Source organism: Terrapene carolina, unplaced genomic scaffold (genome assembly GCF_002925995.2).
Source record: "Terrapene carolina triunguis isolate 2854851 unplaced genomic scaffold, T_m_triunguis-2.0 Scaffold62, whole genome shotgun sequence".
NCBI lineage: Eukaryota > Metazoa > Chordata > Testudines > Emydidae > Terrapene > Terrapene triunguis.
The window spans coordinates 56,500,460-56,524,463 of record NW_020664413.1 but is presented as its reverse complement, the minus strand read 5'-3'; the positions used below and the strand labels follow the sequence as shown (position 1 = coordinate 56,524,463).

At 43.2% G+C, this 24,004-nt stretch overlaps 1 protein-coding gene across 4 annotated transcripts in view; it reads left to right on the top strand.

Moving 5' to 3' along the window:
• ALS2 (alsin Rho guanine nucleotide exchange factor ALS2) overlaps positions 1-24,004 on the top strand; it is a 59,575-nt gene that overhangs the window by 33,184 nt on the left and 2,387 nt on the right. The window contains exons 20-33 of one of the 4 annotated variants that reach the window (XM_026647678.2): positions 646-744; positions 1,340-1,504; positions 6,455-6,566; positions 6,885-6,962; positions 7,084-7,217; positions 9,227-9,394; positions 11,339-11,456; positions 12,222-12,379; positions 14,680-14,802; positions 16,412-16,588; positions 17,542-17,587; positions 18,730-18,791; positions 20,368-20,517; positions 20,811-20,907. In XM_026647678.2, coding sequence (XP_026503463.1) covers positions 646-744; positions 1,340-1,504; positions 6,455-6,566; positions 6,885-6,962; positions 7,084-7,217; positions 9,227-9,394; positions 11,339-11,456; positions 12,222-12,379; positions 14,680-14,802; positions 16,412-16,588; positions 17,542-17,587; positions 18,730-18,791; positions 20,368-20,517; positions 20,811-20,907 — 1,687 coding nt within the window. Of the gene's footprint in view, positions 1-645; positions 745-1,339; positions 1,505-6,454; positions 6,567-6,884; positions 6,963-7,083; positions 7,218-9,226; positions 9,395-11,338; positions 11,457-12,221; positions 12,380-14,032; positions 14,803-16,411; positions 16,589-17,541; positions 17,588-18,729; positions 18,792-20,367; positions 20,518-20,810; positions 20,908-24,004 lie in introns of those variants that run through there. The other 3 variants (XM_026647679.2, XM_026647681.2, XM_026647680.2) reach the window with 3 other exon arrangements.

Below are 24,004 nucleotides of genomic sequence, written 5' to 3'. Positions count from 1 at the left end.
CACTACTCCAGCAATGTAAATAACGTAGCTGGAGTCGACGTAACTTAGGTTGGCCTACCCCAATGTCTTCACTGCGCTGCATCGACGGGAGACACTCTCTGGTCAACTTCTTTTACTCTTCCCAGAGAGGTGGAGTACCAGGGTTGACCGGAGAGCACTCTGCCATCAATTTAGCAGGTCTTCACTAGACCTTCTAAATCGACCCCTGCTGCATCAATTGCAGCAGCTTCGCTCTCCCCATCTCCCTGTAGTGAAGACCAGCCCTTAGGATCTGAAATAAGAGATTCTTGCAAAGAGTAGGTTGAGGCCTTGCTGTTGCGCTGCAGGGTTCTACTGTGGAGCACAAAAAGCCAAAGCACTGATGGAGGAAGGGAAGGCTTACTACAGGCCAGAACTAAATGTGTGGAAAACAGTACAGAGTAAAAAAACCTAGTGATTTAGAAATTCTTCCTTTTTTTTTTTTTTTTTTTCTCAGTACAAAAATCTATTTCTAATTGCTGGAGCTGGAGACCGAGCCACGCAGTGCAGTCTAATGTTGAAATATGTTGTTTTTGGTTCTATACCTGCTTTTGTAAATAACTGAGTTTGGATTTGTCTATACATTCGTATCATGGCTGCTCATGTTTGATCTTCATGCATTGGCAGGTATGGTGAATACAAAATACCAAACAAAGCATTTGCCAAGGATGACCATTATGTGGGATACTGGAAGGAGGGCAAAATGTGTGGACAAGGAGTCTACAGGTACTGCCTTCTTTCATTAAAATAATCTGTGCTCTTTGCAATAGTAAGTGTGTGGTCCAAGAAGGAACAATAACTATTTGAACTTCAGCTAACATATCAAGTGCAGCTTTCAGTAGCAGTTTATTCCCTTTGGTTGGTGCACTGGAACTCTGTTTTCTTTCCAGGGGGAGGGCTAATGTTTCAGGTCTCCACACTAGAATTTCTGTTGCTATTTTCATATTCCCAAATGCCGAGCTGCAGTTACTATGGCTTAAAACTGCCAAGAAATCTGGAAATTCTTATTGTACATGTGCAGACACACTCTGATAGCTGTTACTGTCTCTGTTTTAATGTTGCTTCCTCCTTTCAACCTGCAAGTTTGCTCTTGAAATTCATCATGACAGATGTCTCATGGTATTTCATATCTCACTTGAAAAAGGATTTTAACTGTTATTATTCACCTCCTAAATGTACTTGTTAATCTGATTCCAGAATTGGGCTTGGGTTTAGTAGAGTCTCTGAAGGAAAAGGGAAAAATTCAGTATCTATTCCTGAAAACCTTGGGATGAAAGAATACAGATCATAAGAACCTTACCCATTCTTTTTGTCATTACAGTTATGCCACTGGTGAGGTGTATGAAGGATGTTTTCAGGATAACATGCGTCATGGGCATGGTCTCCTGCGCAGTGGCAAACTGACATCTTCCTCTCCCAGTATGTTCATTGGCCAATGGGTGATGGATAAGAAGACTGGATATGGCGTCTTCGATGATATCACAAGGTAATGTGTTGATGGCAGGAATCCTAAACTTTTAATCTGACCCAAAATTATATAAACTTGGGCGGGGGGGGGAGGAAGGGTTGAGTAGATATCTCTTTACGTGTTTTCAGTTTCTGCAATTAGACTTTAGTCTATTTTAGGCTTTTGGGGCTGATGGGGGAGAATTAGGAACTCAAAGTATGGGTTCCATTCCACTGCTTCTGTTTGAAGCCAATATTTTTACATGCTCTCCATCATACTTCTGCTTGAAGTGTGGCACTGACTCTGATAGCTTCTTCAGTACCATCCATACCTCTACATGCTTTGCAAATGACATATGTAGTATTCTCTCATCCCACCAACCAGAAGCCCAAGTTGCCCATTGATTAAAGATTTAGGAACTAGGTCATCTTGGATTCTAATCCAGGTAAAGCCACTGATTCACTCCGGCAGCTGGGGGCAAGTTACTTCATCTCCTCATGAATGAGCAAAATGAAAAGATGGGGTAAGTAGCAGGAGTGTACTAAAAACTTGATACTATCTGAACAGAGGTAAGTTAATAGAAGCCACCTGTACAAAACACCTGAAGTCCTCTCTGCCAAGGTCTCCTTTCTCCAAGCTAAGAGCTTTTCATGGAAGCTAAGGTGGCTGGTCCTAGTTCACAGAGCTAGAAGCCCATCTATGAGGTAGAAGAGTGAAAAGCCATGACCAAGGTCTGGGTTTTTGATGAGAGGGAGAACTGTTCTGATCTCTGTAGTTTGTTCCTAACATCAGTTTCACATTTGGTCCTGATCATAAGGTACTTTCCTCACAATATTCTTCAGACTTCCATAATATTTAACCACATATCAGGGCCTGCCATTCTTGCTATTGAAATACTCTTCACTTGCAAGTTCAGTTTTGGCTTTATGAAAAGCTAGGAATTTTGGAGGAGACTTCAGAAAGTAGCTTTCACTGTCACCTCTGCGGATAATTAAAAATCAAAGGCAATGTGGAATTTATATTTCTTTAACTTTAATAACATTGGTTTTGGGGTAGGAGGATTTCTTTCAGTATGTTTACTCAAGGCACTGTGAATAAGGAATGGATAGACTGCTTTCATCTGTTAGTGTCTCACTGGGCAGTGATAGTGACTTTGAGCAAAGCCTGGAATTTACTTCTCCCCTTCTCCATCCCAGAAGCTTAGCCTGCTGCATCTGCTTTCTAACAAGTCCCAATCAGACATGAGTGGCTGAAACCATGAATCAAACCAGCATCTCCCACTAGGCCATGATACCAGGTGGCAAGCACCTTTTTTTTTTTTTTTTTTGTCATTTGTAAGTTGGTTTCACTTACTAATTGAAGACCGTGAAATGCATAAAACCATATGTCTTTTCAGGACAGTTAGAAAATGAAGAGCGTGTTAGATCTACTTCCAAGCATACAATTAAATTCATACAGTCTAAGCTGATCCCTTTGACTTGGAAAGGAAAGGCCCCTTTGAGTGTGTCTTTCAGTGACCTTGAAAGATTCATATGTTTGTGTAAGAAATAACTCAGATCCTCTAATCTATTTATGACTGCAATCTTGTTTAGTTGTTATCCAAAATATCTTTCTTTCAAAATGGCTCTTATTTCCTCGATCATTGATACTGCAGAACCCTCAAAATGAATGTCTGGTTGATTGGTTTATTTCAGCCCTTTGCTTTAAATATCATTAGTCCATGAACCAAATGACTATTCTGACCATGTGTTCTCCTCCTCCCTGCCCCCCCCCCCCCTTTGAATTTAACTGCAAGCTGTGGAACTAGTCGTCTTCCTCCCTTATTGGTCCTACCCCAGTATATAATGTGGGCCCGCTCAAGTGAGGGCAGGTTAGTTTGTCATGAAATCAAAAACACAGTCAAGAGGTCTGGGTAAAAAAGATGTAAGGAAATCTTATTTTGTTTTATCTAACCTTCACCCACTCTCTGCACATGCCTCACATCAGTAAGGATCTCCTTTTATATGTAGCTCAGCTTATGCTGATACAGATCAGCTAGCAGGCTTTTCCCTTGTTACTTCTGTAGCAGTTGTTCAGATCTACTTGCTTAGATGTTGGCTTATTGTGTTCTGCTTTATTAAAACTGTCAGTTTCTGAAAATAAAAACATAAGAACGGCCATAGAGGGTCAGACCAATGGTCCATCTACCCCAATATCCTGTCTTCTGACACTGGCCAATGCCAGGTGCTTTAGAGGGAATGAACAGATCCATCCCCTGTCATCCAGTCCCAGCTTCTGGCAATCAGAGGCTAGGGACTCCAGAGCACAGGGTTGTATCCCTGGCCATTTTGGCTAATAGCCATTGATGGGCTTATCCTCCATGAACTTAACTAGTTCTTTTTTGAACCTCATTATAGTTTAGGCCTTCAGCATCCCTTGGCAATGAGTTTCACAAAGTTGGCACAAAGTTCCACAGGTTGACTGTGCATTGTGTGAAGAAGTACTTCCTTGTTTGTTTTAAACCTGCTGCCTATTAATTTCATTGGGTTGACCCCTGGTTCTTGTGTTATGTGAAGGAGTAAATAATGCTTCCTTATTCTTTCTCCGCACCAGTCACAATTTTTTATAGACCTCTATCACATCCCCTCTTAGTTGTTTCTTTTCCAAGCAGAAAATTCCCAGCCCTTTTAATCTCTCCTTCCATACAACTAATAATTTTTGTTGCCCTTTTCTGTACCTTTTCCATTTCTAATATATCTTTTTTGAGATGGGGAGACCAGAACTGCATTCAGTATTCAAAGTGTGGGTATACCATGGATTTAAATAGTGGCATTATGATATTTTCTGTCTTCTGCGCTATCCCTTTCTAATGGTTCCTAATATTGTTAGCTTTTTCGGCTGCTGCTGCACATTGCGCAGATGTTTTTCAGAGAATTATCCACAATGACTCCAAGATCTTCCTTGATTGGTAACAACTAATTTAGACCCCATCATTTTGTATGTGTAGTTGGGATTGTGTATTACTTTACATTTATCAACATTCAATTTCATCTGCCATTTTGTTGTCCGGTCACCCAGTTTTGTGAGTCTCTTTGTAGTTCTTTGCAGTGTGCTTTGGACTTAACTATCTGGAATCATTTTCTATCATCTGAAAATGTTGCCCCCTCACTGTTTACCCCTTTTTTCCAGATCATTTATGAATATGTTGAACAGCGCTGGCCCAGTATAGATCCCTGGGGAACACTGTTATTCACCTCTCTCCATTCTGAAAACTGACCATTTCCTGCCCTTTTGTTTCCTGTATTTTAACCAGTTTCTGATCCCAATTGATTACTTCGCTTCCCTCTTATCCCATGACTGATTACTTTGCTTAAGAGCCGTTGGTGAGGGACTTTGTCAAAGGCTTTCTGAAAGTCAGAGTACACTATATGTACTGGATCCCCATTTTCCACATGTTTGACCCCCTTCAAAGAATTCCAATAAATTCGTGAGGCATGGTTTCCCTTTACAAAAGCCATGTTGACTCTTCCCCAACATATTGTGTTCATCTGTGTCTGATAATTCTGTTCTTTACTATAGTTTTAACCAATTTGCCTGGTACTGAAGTTAGGCTTACCAGCCTGTAATTGCCAGGATTGCAATTACCTATCTTCCAGTCATTTGGTACAGGAAGCTGATTTAAATGATAGATTACATACCGTAGTTAGTAGGTCTGCAATTTCATATTTGAGTTCGTTCAGAACTTTTGGGTGAATACCATCTGGCCCTGGTGACTTATTACTGTTCGTTTAATCAAAACCTCCTCTACTGACACCTCAATCTGGGACAGTTCCTCAGATTTGTCACCTAAAAAGAATGGCTCAGATGTGGGAATCTCCCCCACATCCTCTGCAGTGTAAACCTATGCAAAGAATTAATTTAGCTTCTCCAAATGGCCTTATCTTCCTTGAGTGCTCCTTTAGCACCTTGATCATTCAGTGACCCCACTGATTGTTTGGCTGTTTCCTGTTCTGATGTACATAATTTTTTTGCTGTTAGTTTTTGGATCTTTGGCTAGTTGCTCTTCAATTTCTTTCTTGGGCTGCCTAATTATACTTTTACACTTGACTTTCCGGTGTTCATGCTCCTTTTTATTTTCTTCAGTAGGACTTAACTTCCAATTTTTAAAGGATAACTTTTTTGCCTCTAACTGCTTCTTTCATTTTGTTTACCCACAATGGCACTTCTTTGATCCTCTTACTATGTTTTTTAATTTTGGGGTACACATTTAATTTGAGCCTCTATTATGGTGTTTTTAAAAGTTTCTATGCAGGTTGCAGGCATTTCACTTTTGTGACTGTACCTTTTAATTTTTGTTTAACTAGCTTCCTAATTTTTGTGTATTGCCCTTTCTGAAGTTAAATGCTACTGTGGTGGGCTTTTTTTGGTGGGTTTTTTTCTCCCCATGAGGATGTTAAACTTAATTATATTATGGTTGATATTATCAACCGGTTCAGCTATATTCACCTCTTGATCAGATCCTGTGCTCCACTTCGGACTAAATCAAGAATTGCCTCTCCTCTTGTGGGTTTCGGGACTAGCTACTCCAAGAAGCAGTCATTCATAGTGTTAAGAACCTTCATCTCTGCATCCCATCCTAAGGTGACATGTACCCAGTCAAAATGGGGATAATTGAAATCCTCCATTATTATTCTTTATACACTCTCTAATCTCCCAGAACATCTGAAATATTAAATTTCATAGTAACAGTCTTGCCACATCCAGTCATTTCAGAGTATTTTTTATTAAGATTTATGTATATTTCTGCTGGTGAGAATCCTCTTTCCATTGAACTAATGAAACCAGATTAAAAAACACCATACAGAGTTCAAATGTATGGCATATGACTTCCTGAACTTAACATCACCTCTTCAATGCTATAGTGGAGCCCAACTGAGAGCAGATATAATGAACACTCTTTCCTTTAAAAATTAGGCTATTTTATCTAGCTATGCTTTCCTATTTCTGCAGAGGAGAAAAATATATGGGAACATGGCAAGATGACCTCTGCCAGGGAAATGGTGTTGTGGTTACTCAGTTTGGACTGTACTATGAAGGAGCTTTTAGCAACAACAAAATGATGGTGAGTTGGACCTTAAACTGCATATTGTTCCCCCCCAGCTGTTTATCCTGTGCAGCACTCTACATATCACTGTCAAAATCTAACACTTCCGTTCTGTCCTGTAATTTTAAGATAGCCTTTGTAATGACTGGTCTATATTTTACTGCAATCTCCTACAGTAGCTGTCATTTTAAAAAGTCAACAGTTGCCAGTGGATATAATCTGAGATATCATAGTGTATCTCTATACCTAGAATGCGGTCTTTTAAATCGTGACTACTGTATATGTCATCTGTCCATAATTGCTCTGTTGTGTTAACTATTTTTTTTCTTTATATAGGGGACTGGGATTTTGCTTTCTGAAGATGATACAGTTTATGAAGGAGAGTTTTCGGATGACTGGACCCTTAGTGGAAAGGTTGTAATTTATACCTTTTGGGTACCTTTTTGTACATTTTGTTCTCTCTTCTTTGAATCATTTCTCAATGGGATTCAGTTTAATTCTCTTCTCAACTCCTTCTCTTCCCCTCCCCCACAAGGGAACCCTGACCTTGCCAAATGGAGATTACATTGAAGGTCTCTTCAGTGGAGAATGGGGATCTGGGATAAAAATCGCTGGAACCTACTTCAAACCCAGCTTGTATGACAGTGAGAAGGACAGACCTAAAGCATTGTGAGTTATGGGTGGGGAATCACTTCTGGTCTGATAGAGTAATGCATTTGAGTGCAACTGAAATTAATTACCAATCTCATTCAAAGCTAGCTAGTTCAGCAAAAACATTTCATAAGACATTGTTCTATGATTCTTTCTGTAGCTTTTCTAGGGTCATTCATAGCAACTCTCCAGTTGGAGTTGGAGAAGGGTCAGGGCATGGCATTACTGAATTGCATTGCTAAGCAGGAATTGCAGGTCCTTGAAGACAAGGTTCAGGATGGTGGACTTGGGGAGGCTTACTTTTCTATCATGTTTGCTTTTTTCCTTTCTTCTCCCCAGAACACTAGCTGGGGGTGAAGGTAATGACAGCTTCAGAACACAAGTTATATGACTGAGTTCAGAGACTGCAGGGGAAAAGAATGGGATAGTTTATATTTGCAGGATTGTTGGCCACAGACCTTTTGACCTATCATTAGTTCTGTGGAGGAATCTGGGTTTTTTTTTTTTAAAAAACATCTTAGTAGAACTAGGGCTGTGCATAGAAAGTAATTAACAGCAACTGGAAATGTACTGGGGGAACCTCCTGGATCACAAGCAATGGTGTTTTCACACCTTGGCGAAGCTAATTCTAGAAAGCATCAATAAAACTCTCATTTGGCGGAACAGGTGGCATGTTGGGTTAGTCTGCTGACTTGTTATCTTTAAGACCTGTGTTTGAGTCTCTTTTTAAGTCATAATGAAGATGCATTTGATTTCGTCCTTGTTCTCATTTGTCCAAAGATTCATTGGCAGAGCTGTGGATGAAATTTCACAGTATTTACTAGCACTATCCCTGGTTATACTAGTATTATGGATTCTTCAGTTTCAGGGTCACTAAAGCTCACTCTGAAATTTCAGAAATGTATGTTAGAATGAGAACTATAACCCACATGTTTTTACTTGGCTGACTTGTCACTATGCTTCCTGAAGCATTCACTGGTACTTTCTTTTGACAGCACTGACACCTACAACCTGATGCAAAGTTAAGCAGGCATCCCTGCTGAACTGAACACTTGCAATCTTAGCTAGCTGTCTGCTTTTCACCCCAGTAGGGAGTCTATGAATAAATGTATGTACACACTTGTGAAGACTGGCTGTGAAACAGCAAGAGTTCTATCTCTTTTTTTCTTTTTTTTTCTTCAAATTGCCTTGATGTTCATAATCTATTGGTATCGTTGTAAAAAGGGCTAGCACCCACCTTTTATGGTGATATGAAACTAGACAAAGTTTTAATCAAAGTACTGGCAGTTCTCATTGTGCTTAATTCTCAAGTGCAGTGAAACAAATTAATACTAATAAAAAACTGTCAGTATCGATAACATGTTAATGGCTATACCTAAATCTGTATAAAACTGTCGATCACTGGCAACTTTTGTTCATTCTGGGGGTCTCCAAGCTTTTTTTCTGGGAGTATCAATAATGGTGAAAGTAGACACAGCCAAATGCAGCACATTCCTTTGTCTCAAAACCATTTATTACATCAAAGCAGTGCATATTTGAGGAAACACATGTATTCCATATTAGAGCAGATTTTGTGTATCATATATAGGAAGACACTATTAAAAAGAGTAGAGACTGACGTTTCTAATTTTGGAAGGGGTATCGGTTTCTGTTTGTTATTAGGTACACAGATTGCTGTACATTTCAAGGCTGCTCTTTGACAGTGAGAAACATAAGGGCCACGCTGATCCTTAAATTAACTCTTTTCAGAAACTTTTGATAGTCAAACTACTCTAGATCAGAGTAGTTCTAGAGTCAATCCGAACACTTAACAGAAAAGATTTTATATACCAGGTCAGCTTACAATGGTCCAATAAGATAACATTAGACACTAGACTTAATATTCATAAAATCTTAAATTTTCAGATTTCCTCAAACAAGTGTGAACATCTTACAAGCACACAAATATAATTAGGTGCAGTTTCACAGCTGGGTTGTGTTCCAAGACTGTTACGAATCAGAGTGGCAATTGGTGATGATTTATTCAGGAGGAAGCTTGGAATCCTAGCCGTGCCTGCTGATGAGAAATGGAAGGCAGTGTTTGAAGAATGCTGGCACCAGCTGGGTTGTGAGAATCCAGGCCAGGGAGACAGATGGAAGGCGTGGGACAGCATTGCTGTGGCTCTGACCACCAACCGACGTCAACACAAAGACAGGTTAGTGTAGTCACCAGGATGAAGAAATTTATTTCAAAAAAACCTGGATCACAGCAAGGGAAGACTAGGAAAACTTCTTTGAGATTTCTGTAGTTAGTGAAAATTTCAGAAGTGCATTGTTTAACTTTACCTAATAATGCAAAATCTCTTTTTCAGAACAGATCAGCTGGTAGGAGTTAGCTTGGATCATTACAGACGGTGTTTTATACATATTGTGCAATATATGTGTGAGGGGGTACAGGTGTCAGAGTGCAGGGCAACTGCACCTGTATTCTCTCCCTCTCATCCATCAATGGTACCCACTTGTAACCTTCCAGCTCCCCAGTCATCGCCTCTCTTGGGTGGCGACACATGTCTGTCTCCCTCCTGACTGAGGGGTTTTCAGGCTGCACAGTTCCCTGCCTTCACTGAGTACCCCAGCAAGTCAGACTACCTAATTAGGCCTTCTTTGTTTTTCTCTTCAGAGGCTATAAACAGCATAATGGCCCATAGGTATAAGTTAGCTATACAGCCCTTTCTAAGCAAATATATTTATTCTTAAAGTGAAAGCATTACAGAGAAAATCTTAAAAAACAACAAAAGAACCTACCTACATGCTAGTATGCTTACCAGAGATTACCCTAGCTCTAACAAGGGCTCTGGCAGTGGCAGGTGATCAGTCCTTCAAACCCCGCGAAGGAGTCACAAGTTCATAACAGCTGTTAGCTCAGAAGAAACATATCTATGAATCGGAGTCTTTCCTTTCTATAGTTTGGGTCTTTGATCTGCAGAGACCCTGAATAGGTAATCAGCCAGACAATGGGTTTCTCTTCAAGGTGTAGCTTCAAAAGGAGGGTGTGGAGGTAGGGAATTGCATCCTTCTCATACAAGTATTTCCTAGGGGTACCCATTCAACTAAAAGTTGTCTTGTCTGATTCATTTTTAAGAGTCCTTTGAAGCTCATAACACCTCCCAGGGTTTACATTAGTCATATCTCTCCCCACCAAAGACAATGCATACAATCCCACACTAATACATAGACACACTTATGTAAATATGTTTATCTTAAGTTATTTTAAACAATGTTTAGAAACAGTCATGATCTAAATCTGTTCTGAAGTATATTAAAATATACAGTGAAGTAAAAACTCTGTAATAGGATTTAGTTAGTACAGAACAAATCCAACTTTTATACTTCTCAGAATGATTCATAATGTATTTGAAAAGTTCAAATAAGAAATAAAAGCGGAGGAGGAGAGACACTGAGGTAGAAGCTAGGGAGAAGAGATGAAATTTGGAAATCACTAATAAAGAAAATGGGTACAGAAAGGCTGTAAAGAGCTTCAGGGAAGGCTCTTGTACCAAGAGTGTCAATTGTGCAAAGGAAAAGAGGAAGCTGGTATTAGATGAAGGTAGGAGAGATCCATGAGACAGCTGGAGCAAATCTATGCAGGGTTTTTCAAACAAATAGCCATTTTGAACATGATACTGAAATCAGTGTTCAACTCCATGAATTTTTCTACCAAAGAGATATAGCGGGGAGTCCCTTTGTTTCACAGACATGACAAGGTGGGCAGCAGCATTCTGAACATTCTAGATTCTGTAGAGGTGAGATTTTGGGACACCACAGAGAAGCAAATTACAGTAGCAGAGTTGAGAGAAGATGAAAGTATGGATGAGGACTTCAGCGGAGGTGAAGTTGGGGCAATATTGTTGAAGTGGTGATAGGCACATTTGCAGGTATAGATGCAGGAGGAGCAAGGAAGTTCAGCATGAACAACAGTGTCAACATTAAGAGGTTTGAGAAGGGAAATGTTTCCTAATACACCATTTATCCTCCCACCTCACTTTAAAAAATATTATTCTTATATCTTTAGACTCTAAAATCTGATTAAATATATGCACATGTACTGTGCATATGTCATGTATAATCCATACAATATCTCTGTCCTTGTATCTCTACAGCCCAGAACTATTGAGTCGTTCACACACTCAGACACTGGAGAGTTTAGAGTTCATTCCACAACATGTTGGTGCCTTCACACTAGAGAAATATGAAAATATCAAGAAATATTTAATAAAGGTATTGTGAGCATCATCTAATATTGCTGGCTGTTGTCTATAAAGCATGATTTCAGGTGTCGTAACTTGCTCATTGCCACTTAAATTATCCAGCTGATTTCAGTCAGTATCCATGTACGGTGTCTGTTACTTTCTGTACTTGCACATTTAGGGTCCTAGTTAAGTTCTGCTCTCTCAAGTAATTGCCAAATCCACCTAACCAACCAATTAATAAGAAAAAAATATATGGGTGCTGCTTTCTCTAAAGCCTCAGCCCTCATGGTCACTTCTCTGGTAATACCAATCTGCTCGTTTAGTCTGTTCCTTGCTTCTTATGTTTCATCAACCTAAAAAGTGCTGGGTCCCAATAGAACATTCTGTGGAATTTTGAAGTGCTTGTGAGGTTACTGAAATATTTTGTGGGCTTTCTGTATAACTGCATAGATGATTTGCTGAATTACCTGAGGCAGCTGTAGTGTGAATTCTTACGTAATAGAGGAGTTTGCTACTTTTCAGCTTAGTGTAAACTTTACAGTCAAAATAAAGTTTTGACTATTTCTGAACTTAGTTTTATATGTGTAGTATGTTGTATGTGTAGTTGATATGCATGTATAACATTTTTTAAAAGGTTAAATTATTGAACCTTGACTAGTTGAACTGAGACTCCTGCTTGTGTCTCTTGTACTCAAGTTTCTTTTTATTCATGAGGGATAACATTTCTGTCCCTTGGATCTGTCTCTTACTGCTGCATAGCTGGTGACTCTCTGATTAATACCTCTCCACTCAGGCCTGTGACACCCCTCTCCACCCTCTGGGGAGGCTTGTGGAGACACTAGTAGCTGTGTACAGAATGACCTATGTTGGAGTGGGAGCCAATCGGCGGTTACTACAGGAGGCAGTAAGAGAAATTAAATCCTACCTCAAACGCATCTTCCAGTTGATTAGGTAAGAAGCATCACGTTTTAAGTCAGATTGCTGCTGGATGTACTGAAAAACATGTCATTCTCCTAATCTGGTTAGTATTAATTTGGCTCTGTGTGCCAGCATTCCCCCATTCCTCTTAAATTTGAAGAGAGTCATGGTAGGATGCTGTGCTTAACTGATGTGATGAATCTGGACAGAAAACCCTTTCCCCCTGAAGGCTCTGTCCACAGTGGAACCCATTAAGGCTTTGTCCACAGTGGAAGGCATTCTTCAATGTGGTTGTTTCTAGCTGGGCTCTAAGGGCTTGTCCACTGTGACAGACCCAGACCAGTGGGGTACAGGAGTCTGGTAGAGGGCAAATATACTGGTCACTGGATGAGTAGTTTTCTGTTCCCTGAGTGACCAGAGCAGGGTACTAGAGTAATCAGGAACCTGCTAGAACCAGTTAAGGCAAGCAGGCTAATTAGGACACCTGGAGCCAATTAAGAAGAAGCTGCTAGAATCAATTAAGGCGGGCTAATCAAGGCACCTGGGTTTTAAAAAGGAGCTCACTTCAGTTTGTGGTGTGAGTGTGAGGAGCTGGGAGCAAGAGGCACAAGGAGCTGAGAGGGAGAGGGTGTGCTGCTGGAGGACTGAGGAGCACAAGCGTATTCAGACACCAGGAGGAAGGTCTTGTGGTGAGAATAAGGAAGGTGTTTGGAGGAGGCCATGGGGAAGTAGCCCAGGGAGTTGTAGCTGTCATGCAGCTGTTACAGGAGGCACTATAGACAGCTGCAGTTCACAGGGCCTTGGGCTGGAACCCGGAGTATAGGGCGGGCCCGGGTTCCCCCCAAACCTCCCAATTGACCTGGACCGTGGGTTCTCCCAGAGGGGAAGGTCTCTGGGCTGTTCCCCAACCCACATGGTGAATCTTTGAGGCAAGAAAATCCGCCAATAAGCGCAGGACCCACCAAGATAGAGGAGGAACTTTGTCACACCACATAGTGCATTAGTCTGCACTAGAGGAGTGTAAATTCTAGTGCACACTAGCATGTTGTGCACTAACTGGCCTGTTGCAAAGAGTGCTACAGTAATGCAGATTTGTAGTGCATGCCAGCCCAGTTAGTACACAACACACTAGCATACACTAGAATTTATGCCTGCCTAGTGTGAACTAGTGCATCATGTAGACAAGCCCTAATGTCTGTTTCCAAACCAGTGTATACAGGGGATGTTTGAGGGGATGGTATTAGAGCAGTATATAAACCAAGCTCAGACACACAGCACAGGGTTCACAAGAGTGTATTCTGTAAGAATTCTTGGTGGTAATCTCCATTCACACTAAAGTGAAGAGCTATGCTTAGATTCTTGCCAGCTGCTATAGTTGTAGTACAGGACGTTATTCTCCAAGCTGTCTATTATTCTACTATGGCTATTGGCATTTTTAGTGTAGATGTAGATGTTAATATAGTTAAGGTTTGTGCAAAGCTGCATGTTTTAGTTTAATTTTGACAAGGAAAACATTACACCCACATACACTGAGACTTTTTTAACTAAACCTTATGGTTACACATGTGGACACGTACGGTGAACCCCAGTATAAGCTTTTTTAAGAACATGTATTTTCTCGGTAAATATGAATAAGAAAACTGTAGAATATTCAAACACATGTTAAGTTTTTTTTTTTCCCCCTAGCCAAACAGTAGTTGCATTCTCTGCAAATCTTCTGACACTGTGCTACTCTATCCAGGTCGGTAGTTGATGACAATTTTGATTATTAAATAGTAAGGAAAGGATGAACTGTAAAATAAGGATATGGGGGACAAAAATCTTAAATTAGGAAAATCATTCTCTCTCAACTCGCAGTATGCCCTAATTCAGTCTCTGTGCTATATTGCATAATTCCGTACTTGTTTTCTGTCTCTCCAAATTTTCCAGGAATCTGATTGTTATTGAGCACTCTTGTGAGGTTGTATGATGTCAGTAGTTTATGGTTTCTTAAAATTACTGGTCCCAGATGTAGCTTTAATGAGATTGTCGTGTCTTTAAGACACGATCTTGCCTGAGTAGTTCTCTAATGAAGAGAGGAGCCAAATGAAAAAGGAGCTGAGGAAAAATAACCTAATTAATGTGTATCAAGCTGTTTCTGTTTGTCATAAGCTTAAGTAATTGGATATGGCTTTGCTGCCAGGCTTACACAGGAGAAATCACCATGTGCAACTTGTGTTAGAAGAATGTCTCTCAAATAAATTCCTTTGCTTTCCCTTAGAAGTATGAATATATTAGCTATTTATGGACTCTTCTAATAAATCAAGTGATGTAATTATGTGTTTTATTTTGAGGTTCTTGTTTCCTGATCTTCCTGAAGAGGGCAGCACAATTCCACTGTTGGTGACTGAGACAAAGAGAAGGAAGTCCTTCTGTAGTGGGAAAATGGACTCCAGATCAGAATCTCCTGAACCCGGGTGTGTAGGGGAAAAATGATCTCCAATAAACTAGTCAGTTCATAAACTAGTACCCAATTCATAAAGCAATCCCTTCTTAAGAAAGCATTTAAGTATGTGCTTAAGTGCTGTCCTGAACTGGGACCTTAAATTTGTACCTATGTTAAATATTTTTCCTTTGGAAAATGTATCTAGTAACAAGGGAGGAAAATAGTTTTTGGCTCTGAGGACAGATTGTCATAAGCAAACATCCATGTGAATTCACAACAAATATTTCATTCTGAGTGGCCTAAAGTAGAGACTAAATGCAAATACCGTACTTGAATGGCTGGGAGATGAGTGTTACATTATGTTTCAAATTTTACATACAAGTTTTGAATTAGAATTGCAGGAACTGCATGCAGTTCTGATCGTCCCGTCTCAAAAAAGATATATTCGAATTGGGAAAGGTACAGAGAGAAGCAACAAAAATGATGAGGGGTATGGAACCACTTCTGCATGAGGAGAGATTAAAAACACTGGCACTGCTCAGCTTGGAAGAGGCAACTGGGAGTGGGGAGTATGACAGGTCTATAAAGTCATGAATGGTGTGGAGAAAGTGAATGAGGAAGTGTTATTTACCTCTTCACATAACACACAACGCAGGCAGGGCCGGCTCCAGGCACCAGCCCACCAAGCTTGTGCTTGGGGCGGCACCTGGAGGGGGGCGGCGCGGTGCTCCGGCCGCCGGGGAGAGCGGGGCCACGGCCAGGCTCGCTGCCCCCCCCCGGCGCTCTGGCCGCCCCCTCCCCCCCCCCCCCCCGGCCGCCAGGGGGAGAGCGGAGCCCCGGCTGGGGCTCGCCACCCTGCCCCCGGCGCTCTGGCCGCCGGGGGGAGAGCCGAGCCCAGCCGGGGCTCGCCGCCCTCCTCCCAGGGCTCTGGCCGCCCCCCCCGTGGGGGGTGGGGGGCGGAGGCTTTTTTGCCTGGGGCGGCAAAAAAGCCAGAGCCGGCCCTGAACGCAGGGGCACCTTATGAAATCAATAGGTGGCAGGTTTAAAACAAACATAAGGAAGTATTTCTTCACACAACGTACAGTCAACCTGTGCAACTGATTGCCGGAGATGTTGTGGAGGCCAAAAGTATAACTGAGCTCAAAAAAGTATCCGATAAGTTCATGGCTATAGGTCCATCAATGGCTATTAGCCAAGATGGTCAGGATCATAACCCCATGCTCTAGGTGTCCCTAAACCTCTGACTGCCAGAAGCTGGGACTGGATGACAGAATGAATCACTTGACACATTGCCCTGTTCTGTTCATTCACTCTGAAGCATCTGGCACCGCCCACTGCCAGAAAGGATACTGGACTAGATGGACCATTGGTCTGACCCAGTGTGGCTGTTCTTATGCTCTTGTGTAAGAGAGCCTACTTGGTACTCATTTGGTTCTACAGCATTGTACCTGGACTGTGTTGTTAAATAAAGGTGCTAAAGTTATAATTATGAGTAAGATCAAGTGTTAACTCCTTAACCTGCACCCTCTTCTTATCCTTCTCCCCTACTGAACATACCCTGAAATGGCGCTGTATATGTTCTAATTGTTTGGCTCAATTCATTTTCTATAAATGTGGTTTTTCTTTTCTGCTTTTTTCAGTTATGTGGTAACCAGTTCTGGGCTGCTGCTTCCTGTGTTGTTACCACGACTCTACCCTCCTTTGTTTATGTTATATGCCTTAGACAATGAACGCGAGGAGGATATTTACTGGGAATGTGTTCTTCGTCTAAACAAACAGTCAGATACAGCTCTTCTGAGCTTTCTCGGAGTTCAGCTGTGAGTATGCTGTTAAAAGTAATGGCTTTAACACTAAAACAAAACTGTGATATTTGGAAAACCATAGCCAAGTGAAGGCACTGTACTAAAAAACTTCCTATGGCAGTGGTTCTCGACCTGTTTATCATTGTGGGCCCCACAGACCCGTATATCCAGTGCCTCCCGCCCAGAGACCTCTCCACAGAGTGGGGCCAGAAGTGGAGCCCTGGGTGGAGGGCCAGGTGGCAGCCCCGACCCTGGACCCAGCTGTGGGGCCGGGCAGCAGCCTGGACCCTGACCCCACAGGGCTGTACGGCTGTCCCAAGACAACCCCAACCCTGGACCCCGACTCTGTGGGGCTACTGTGAGGCTGGGCGGCAGCCCCGGACCCCCACCATGTGGGGCCGGCGACCCCAACCCGGCCAGGCAGCTGGGAACCTGGACCCCGTGTGGCCTGGTGGCCATTAGCTGCGGCCCAGCTGTGTGCTGAGTGCTAATTGGGCCGCAGGTTGAACTGCTGTCCTATGCTCTATTAATCTGTCACGGGCTGTTCTATATTTCCTTTTCTTTGACTATCAGAACATCTGTATGTAACTATATCTTTGCGGTAAGTAGTATGTGAGGGGGCTGATCACACAGATGCTCATTTTAAACTAATATGGTACTTGGTGATAGGAAAAGAAGTAGCCTGATAACTAAGGTTGGTTGGTTGGTTGGTTGGTTGGTTGGTTGGTTGGTTTGTTTTTTTATATATATATTGCTTAAATGGCATGGCAGTTCTTTAAGAACTGGAGGGTAGTGTTCCAAATTCTAGTATTTTCAACTATTTCTGCTAAGTGTAGGTAATCATGTGGTGGGGGGAGGAAATTAGAAAAATCTTGAGGGTCCCTTTCTGTGCATCAAGCAAAAGATAAGTTAAAATCACTTTTTAAAAATAGTAACTCATTCTATTGAATACATGTGGTTTCTTACAGCAAATTTTGGCCAGTGACTGTGTCCATCCTTGGAGAAAGTAAAAAGGTATATCCACTTTTTAATGGAACAGAGGAATATGTGAGCTCACACACTTGGCAACATATTTCCTTTGTGCTTACACCTTTTGTATGTATTTTAAAGCTATATTAGATGTCCTTACTGTAAGCAGCTGTCACTTCAGAAGTGCAGCTCTATCCAGAATTTCATTATTCCATATATTAGAGAATGCATTGTTCTGAGAACTTGTAATATTTTAAAAGAAGCCTGCATCTGTTTTGTTTGGTCCACAGTTGTGAAAGAGGATGAGGTTAGAAACATCTCTTACCAAGGATAACGTGTAAATTGCATTTGATAAAGACTTTTTAAAAATAGGGTAATACCACTTTTATTGTAGATCATCATCACCAAAAAAGACATTATTAATAAGGATGATAAAGGAACAGATTATACATTTATACATTACACAATTAGGAGCAATAGCCCACTTTACAGTAGCCAGTTTCTATTTCCCACTAATGGTGGTTTAACAATCAGAAGTCTCTTACTAGTTAACCTAAATATTTTTTTAAAGTATATGGCTAGATTTATGCTGTAGATGGAAATCTTAATCAAAAACTTCAAATTCAGTTTTCCATAGAGATACAGAGCCTTTCAGTTTTAGGTCATTACTTTGGTCAGCACAGGTCAGTAGTGACCAAATTTCTTTCCCATCAGATGGTTGCTGTTATGTGAGACTATTTTGGTGGTCTCCTTCCAATTCCTTTTAGACAATGTCACCATCACAGACATTTTCAATATAATTCATTCTAATTGGTCTCCTGGTTGGCATCATGAGGAGTGAGGCGAAGGACTGAATCAAAAAAGAGACTGAATTTCTCTGCCTCTAGACTTGGTCCTTCCAGGTCAGAGTTGAGATCTATTGGTGGGGCAGTATGAGGAAACCTACCTAAACAATGCCCAGACAGATAACAGTTTTGTTGACAGAGGACTTCAGTTTCTTAAGTCAATCCAGCATCTTTTATGAGCCCCAAAATCACTTTATAAAAATATACTTTTATTTTACTGCATTTTTCTCACTCCTATTTAATAACAGTTGCATAGCTAACTTTGCAATAGCCATGTTCGCTTTCTTGTGAGCTGTCAGAGGTATCTACTAGAAAGATTGTGATTTTCTTCTGATGACCTAGGTGATACCAAACACAAAAGATGTCTGCTTTGCCTCAGCAGTTGAATGTTTACAACAGATCAGGTAATCCTTTGACTTTATCCCTCTTCCCTCTCCATCCCCCCCCAACCAACAACAGTTTTACAAACAAAAAGCGCTGGTATGAACAGCACTCTGTCGGCAGGAGCATTTTTCTGCCAACAAAGCTGCTGCCGCTTGTTGGGGTTGGAAGTTTTTTTTGTCAGCGGGAGAGCTCTCTCCTGCCGACAATCAACAGCTACACTGCATGCCTTTTAGCGGCACGGCTGAAGCGGCACTGCTGTGTCACTAAAAGGTGGGTAGTGTAGGCAAAGCCTTAATTTAGTTATTAGATTGTGGTCTTCAGTTTGCCTCAGGATGTTGTTGCCATTCACATTGTAACAAGGAGCCTTGAAAGACTTTTCTGTCTTTCTGCCAAAAATGTTAGTAACTCTTCACAGTGAGGAGGTGGGTGAGCCCTTTTGTGTGGGGGCAGTTGGTATCTTCTAGGCAGGTCTTTGTAAGCTACCTTGACAAACAAAAGGGAGAAGATACTTAATCAATTGTGCATGTGCATTTTTTAAGCAGTCAGGACAAAATGGCTTATTTATGGAGGTCTTTTCCAGCCATTAGCTGTGAAAACTATCTCAATTGCTGGTCTTCTCATTTTAAAAATGTTTGAGTGGCTGTAATGAAGAGTCTTTTAAAAAAGCAAGCACTGATTTAAAATAACATTTTATGTTCAGTAATATCTCTTGATCTGGTTCACTTGCAACTCAGTATGCTGTGCAGCTGGTACAGTAACTCCTCACTTAAGGTCGTCCCGCTTAACGTTGTTTCGTTGCTGATCAGTTAGGGAGCATACTCATTTAAAGTTGTGCAATGCTTCACTCTTGCGTTGTTTGGCTGCCTGCTTTCTCCACAGCTGGCAGCCTCCCTACGGCCCCCTCCTCTCCCGCCCGTCGGCAGACTCTGAGGATCAGCGCCTTCCCCTTCCTCTCCCTGCCTCCTGCCAGCGGCAATCAGCTGGCTTGCAGCGTTTTGGGGGCAGGAGGGAGGGGGGAGGAGCGAGGACTCAGCATGCAGACTCCCCCCTGCCTCCCGAACACGGCAAGCCAGCTGATTGCCCCGGGCAGAAGGGAGGGGGGAGGCGTGAGGACTCGGTGCACCTCCCCCCTCCCTCCCCTACTCGGCAATCAGCTGGGTGGGAGGGATTGGGGGGGGGGGGGGGGGGGGGGAAGAGGCGGGTCAAGGGTGGGGACTTGAGGGAAGGAGTGGAGTGGACCGGCTAAAAGTTGAACCCCCCACCTCTGGTGCTTGCAGAGTAGGGGAAGCTGCCCTGGAACCTAACCCCCCCCCAATTTACACTAATTCCTATGGGGAAATTGGATTCGCTTAACATCGTTTCACTTAGTCGCATTTTTCAGGAACATAACTACAACGATAAGTGAGGAGTTACTGTATAGGCTTAGAAATGGGCAGCTTTTTGTGGCTGTGATGCAAATGTGATCAGTGGCTATTTTGAAGAGTTCTATCTTTCTAGAAAAGAAAGAAAAGACACAAATGAACAAACTGTCCTTTTATTAAGATAAGTTGATTTGCAACTCTTCATTGTAATCCTGATGGTTTCCTTTCCCAATAGTACAACCTTTACCCCATCCGACAAGCTGAAGGTGATCCAGCAGACTTTTGAGGAGATCTCTCAAAGTGTGCTTGAGACTCTTCAGGAAGACTTCTTGTGGTCAATGGATGACTTATTTCCTGTTTTTCTCTATGTGGTGCTACGAGCCAGGTGAGTGGTTTTTAAAGTATGTAATAAAACCCACAGACCAACTAAAATTGTTTCCTGAATGGGGATGATTTATTAAAGTTGAAACAGAACTTTATTCAGTACAGCTGAAGGGTCTTAAGGGTAGTCTGTTAGTGCAGGTAGAGCTGTTAGCAACACTAATTAGTTCAGCTAAAACAGTTCAGCCATTTCTGAGAAAAAGGCTGGAAAAAACATTTTGCCCATTTTAAAAAAGATTCTTGAAGTATAAAAGGCTAGGAAAAAATATAATAGTGTCTCTTTTCCTCACATGACAGGATAAGGAATTTGGGGTCTGAGGTGCACTTGATTGAGGACCTGATGGATCCGTTTCTCCAGCATGGGGAACAAGGCATCATGTTCACTACTCTGAAAGTGAGTATGAAATTTACATATCAACTGTCTAAAATTCCTGTTGCCTTTCTCTGGCAGCTAATATTCTTTGGCTTTAGTTGTGGCCATTGCCATAGGAAGGGTACAATTTAAATTTCAATGAAAGTTAGCAACAAATTCTTGCAACCACTTCTAGCACCACCCACTGATAAAATTTCAAGGTAACAAAGCCCTGTTAATGCTGGTTATTAATAAAATGGCATGTATATGTACAAAATCACTTCATGTTGCTCAGACTTAAACTTAATGTGCTGGTTCTGATCCCTCTGGCACCAAAAAAATCAAATTCTTGGTATAAAGAGATTTGAACATGCAGCTCCTGTGATTACTGAACTCTCTAGTGTATGGTAACATTTGATGTTCTGTTCTAGAGTGCAAGGGTTCCAGTGTGGAAGTTGGAAGTGGGATTGCTTTTATGTCCTGGTGCGGCAAAGAGGGGAGGTGAATGTTGCTCTGAAAATTCTAGGTGAAATATCAAAACCTAATTTTTGTTAAATTAGTAACAACACAATCTGTTCTTCTTCAAGATGTGTTGCTCATGTCGATTCCATTCTAGGTGTCTGCGCGTTCACGTGCGAGGTCATCTAAGATTTTTGCCTTCGCGGTATCCGTAGGGTCAGCTATGGCACCCCCTTGAGTGCCGTGCTCATACATCGGTGTATATCAGGCGCCGCCGGCCCTACACCCTCTCAGTTCCTTCTTACTGCCCATGGTGGTTGGTTGGAGCGCCTTTCCTTGCATAGCAAGAGCTAGCAGTTTCTCCTCTTCTGACTTTGAGTCTTAGTGCCTTGTAAATAGTTGTTTATAATAGTTAGTGTTAAGTATTTAAGTGTAGTTAGAAGTTAGAGTCCAATCGGGGTCTTTGCCCGAGGTGGGGCATGCCCTGGTTCCCAGGGTTTAAGCCCTGCACGGACTTTGAACAGGCCTATGCCTGTAAGTGACCCCCACAGCAGCTGCCCCAAGTGCTTGGGGGAATCACATGTGAAGGATAAGTGTCATATTTGCAAAAACTTTGAACCCAGGACCCAGAAAGAGCGTGATATTCGTTTGAGGGCTCTCCTCATGGAGGCTGCCCTCCAACCGGCTTCCGAGCCGTCCTGGCCAGACTTGACCCCTGGTACCTTGGCCTCGATGCGCAGTGCACCCCCGGCACTGGGCTCCACCCTGCACCACTCCCCAGCACCGGTGCCCAAAAAAACCCAGATGAAGCACAGCTCCCAAGCACTGAGCAAGAAAGGCCATGGGGCATCGGGCAAAGGACTCAGTTTGGGCCACCCAGCCACTCCAGAGTCATGTGGATGTGCCTCCCCAGTCGGGTACCTTAGCTCCTTAAAGGATTAACCACCGACTTCCGGGAGAGGTTGGGGACCTAAACTTGTGGTGACATAGATGCCTTCCCAAGCTCCCACAGTGCCGCAAGAGGAGAGGCCTCCACCCACGCCACTGGCCCCGCGTGTGCCACAGAAATCGGCAAAGGCTCCCTAGGGCAAGCCAGCCATCAAGACCCCCCCCAGAGGGCAGTTGAGTGCCGCCGATCCCCTGAGCCAATGCAGCACTCTGTCTCCGCGCTGCAGATCTCCAACATCACAGCCCAGATGCTCTAGGGCTTGTCCTTGATCTCCGGCACCGCTTTCGCAGTCCCCACCATCTCAACGCAAATCGCCTAGCGGGAGGCACCGGTCACTGTATCATCGGTGACGTTTGCCCTCCTGCTGGTCTTCCTCTCAGCGCAGATCTCAGTCACCCACTCCATGGGAGCACTCTCTGTCGTGATACCGGTTGCCCCGGCACCAGTCCGCCCCAACACCAGCAACGGTCCTCCCAATCCCAAGCACTGGTTTCTGGCGGTGGCGGCCAGTAGACAAACAGAGGTGCCGACAGCCCCGCTGTGGTCACCGGAAAGGGATTCCTCCAGCACAGAAGGGCAGTTTAGCCCTTCGTCGAGACTCCACCGGCGTGATTGGGCACCAGAGGCTGCGTCGACTTCTACGGCCAGTGGCCAGCGCAGTGGCGATATTGGAGTGCATGGGGCATGCTGGTGATGCCAATGCACCCTTCGCACCGCTCATATACCGCCACCTCGGAGCAACAGTTGACGGCAGGGGGCTCGGTAAAGGTAGGGGAGACAACGCCCACCCCAAAACCCCATTCCCCTACTGGGGATGATATCCCAGGGTCACCCCTGGTGGTACAGTAATCCTCCTCTGGATGGAGTGACCATGGGTGGTCGTGGGACCCTCGAGGGCCAGCCCACCAAATGATTTTAAAGAACACCAGGCCCTGCTTCGACAGGTGGCCGAGAATTTGGGCCTAGAAGTGGAGGAGATGGCTGAGTAGGCAGATGCCTTGTTTAATGTACTCTCGGCCTCTACCCCTGCCAGTGTTGCACTGCCAGTGCATGATGGGGTCCTGAAAATCCCGCAGGCCCTTTGGCAAACCCAATTGTCCATCTCTCCCACTTCCAAAAGGCCCGAAAAGAAGTACTTCGTTCTGGCCAAAGGGTTCGAGTACCTATATACCTGCCTGCGTCCGAACTCGCTGGTTTGTTTCTGCGGCCAACAAGGAGGACAAGCAGGGGCACACCAGTTCAACTCCTAAAAATAAGGAGGTCAAAAGACTGGACCTTTTGGGGGGAAACTATTCGACAGCTAGCCTGCAATTCTGGGTAAGCGAACCACCAGGCTCTCTTGGGCAGGTACAATTTTAACTTATGGAACTCCCTCTGTAAGTTTAAGGAGTCCCTCCCCCAAGGTTTGGCCCAGGAATTCTGCGCCCAGTGGTGGAGGAGCGTACCACAGCAGGGAGGTGTTCTCTTCAAATGGCATAGGGCCTAAGTTCCCTCTAAGCTGCGCAGCAGCCTATTAAGTGCTGCGCAGGCGCTCAGGACTGCAGCAGGGAGAGATTCCTCTCGCACAGCCCCAACCCAGCCCCGGCACGGACCTGCTGCGGTGGGGAGAGGTGACCCCCTCCCCTAGCCCAGGTGCTGCTGTGGGGAGACAGATATGGGGGGGGAGGGCGGGGAGTCCTCTCTCCCTGGAGTACTTGTGGCACCTTAGAGACTAACAAATTTATTAGAGCA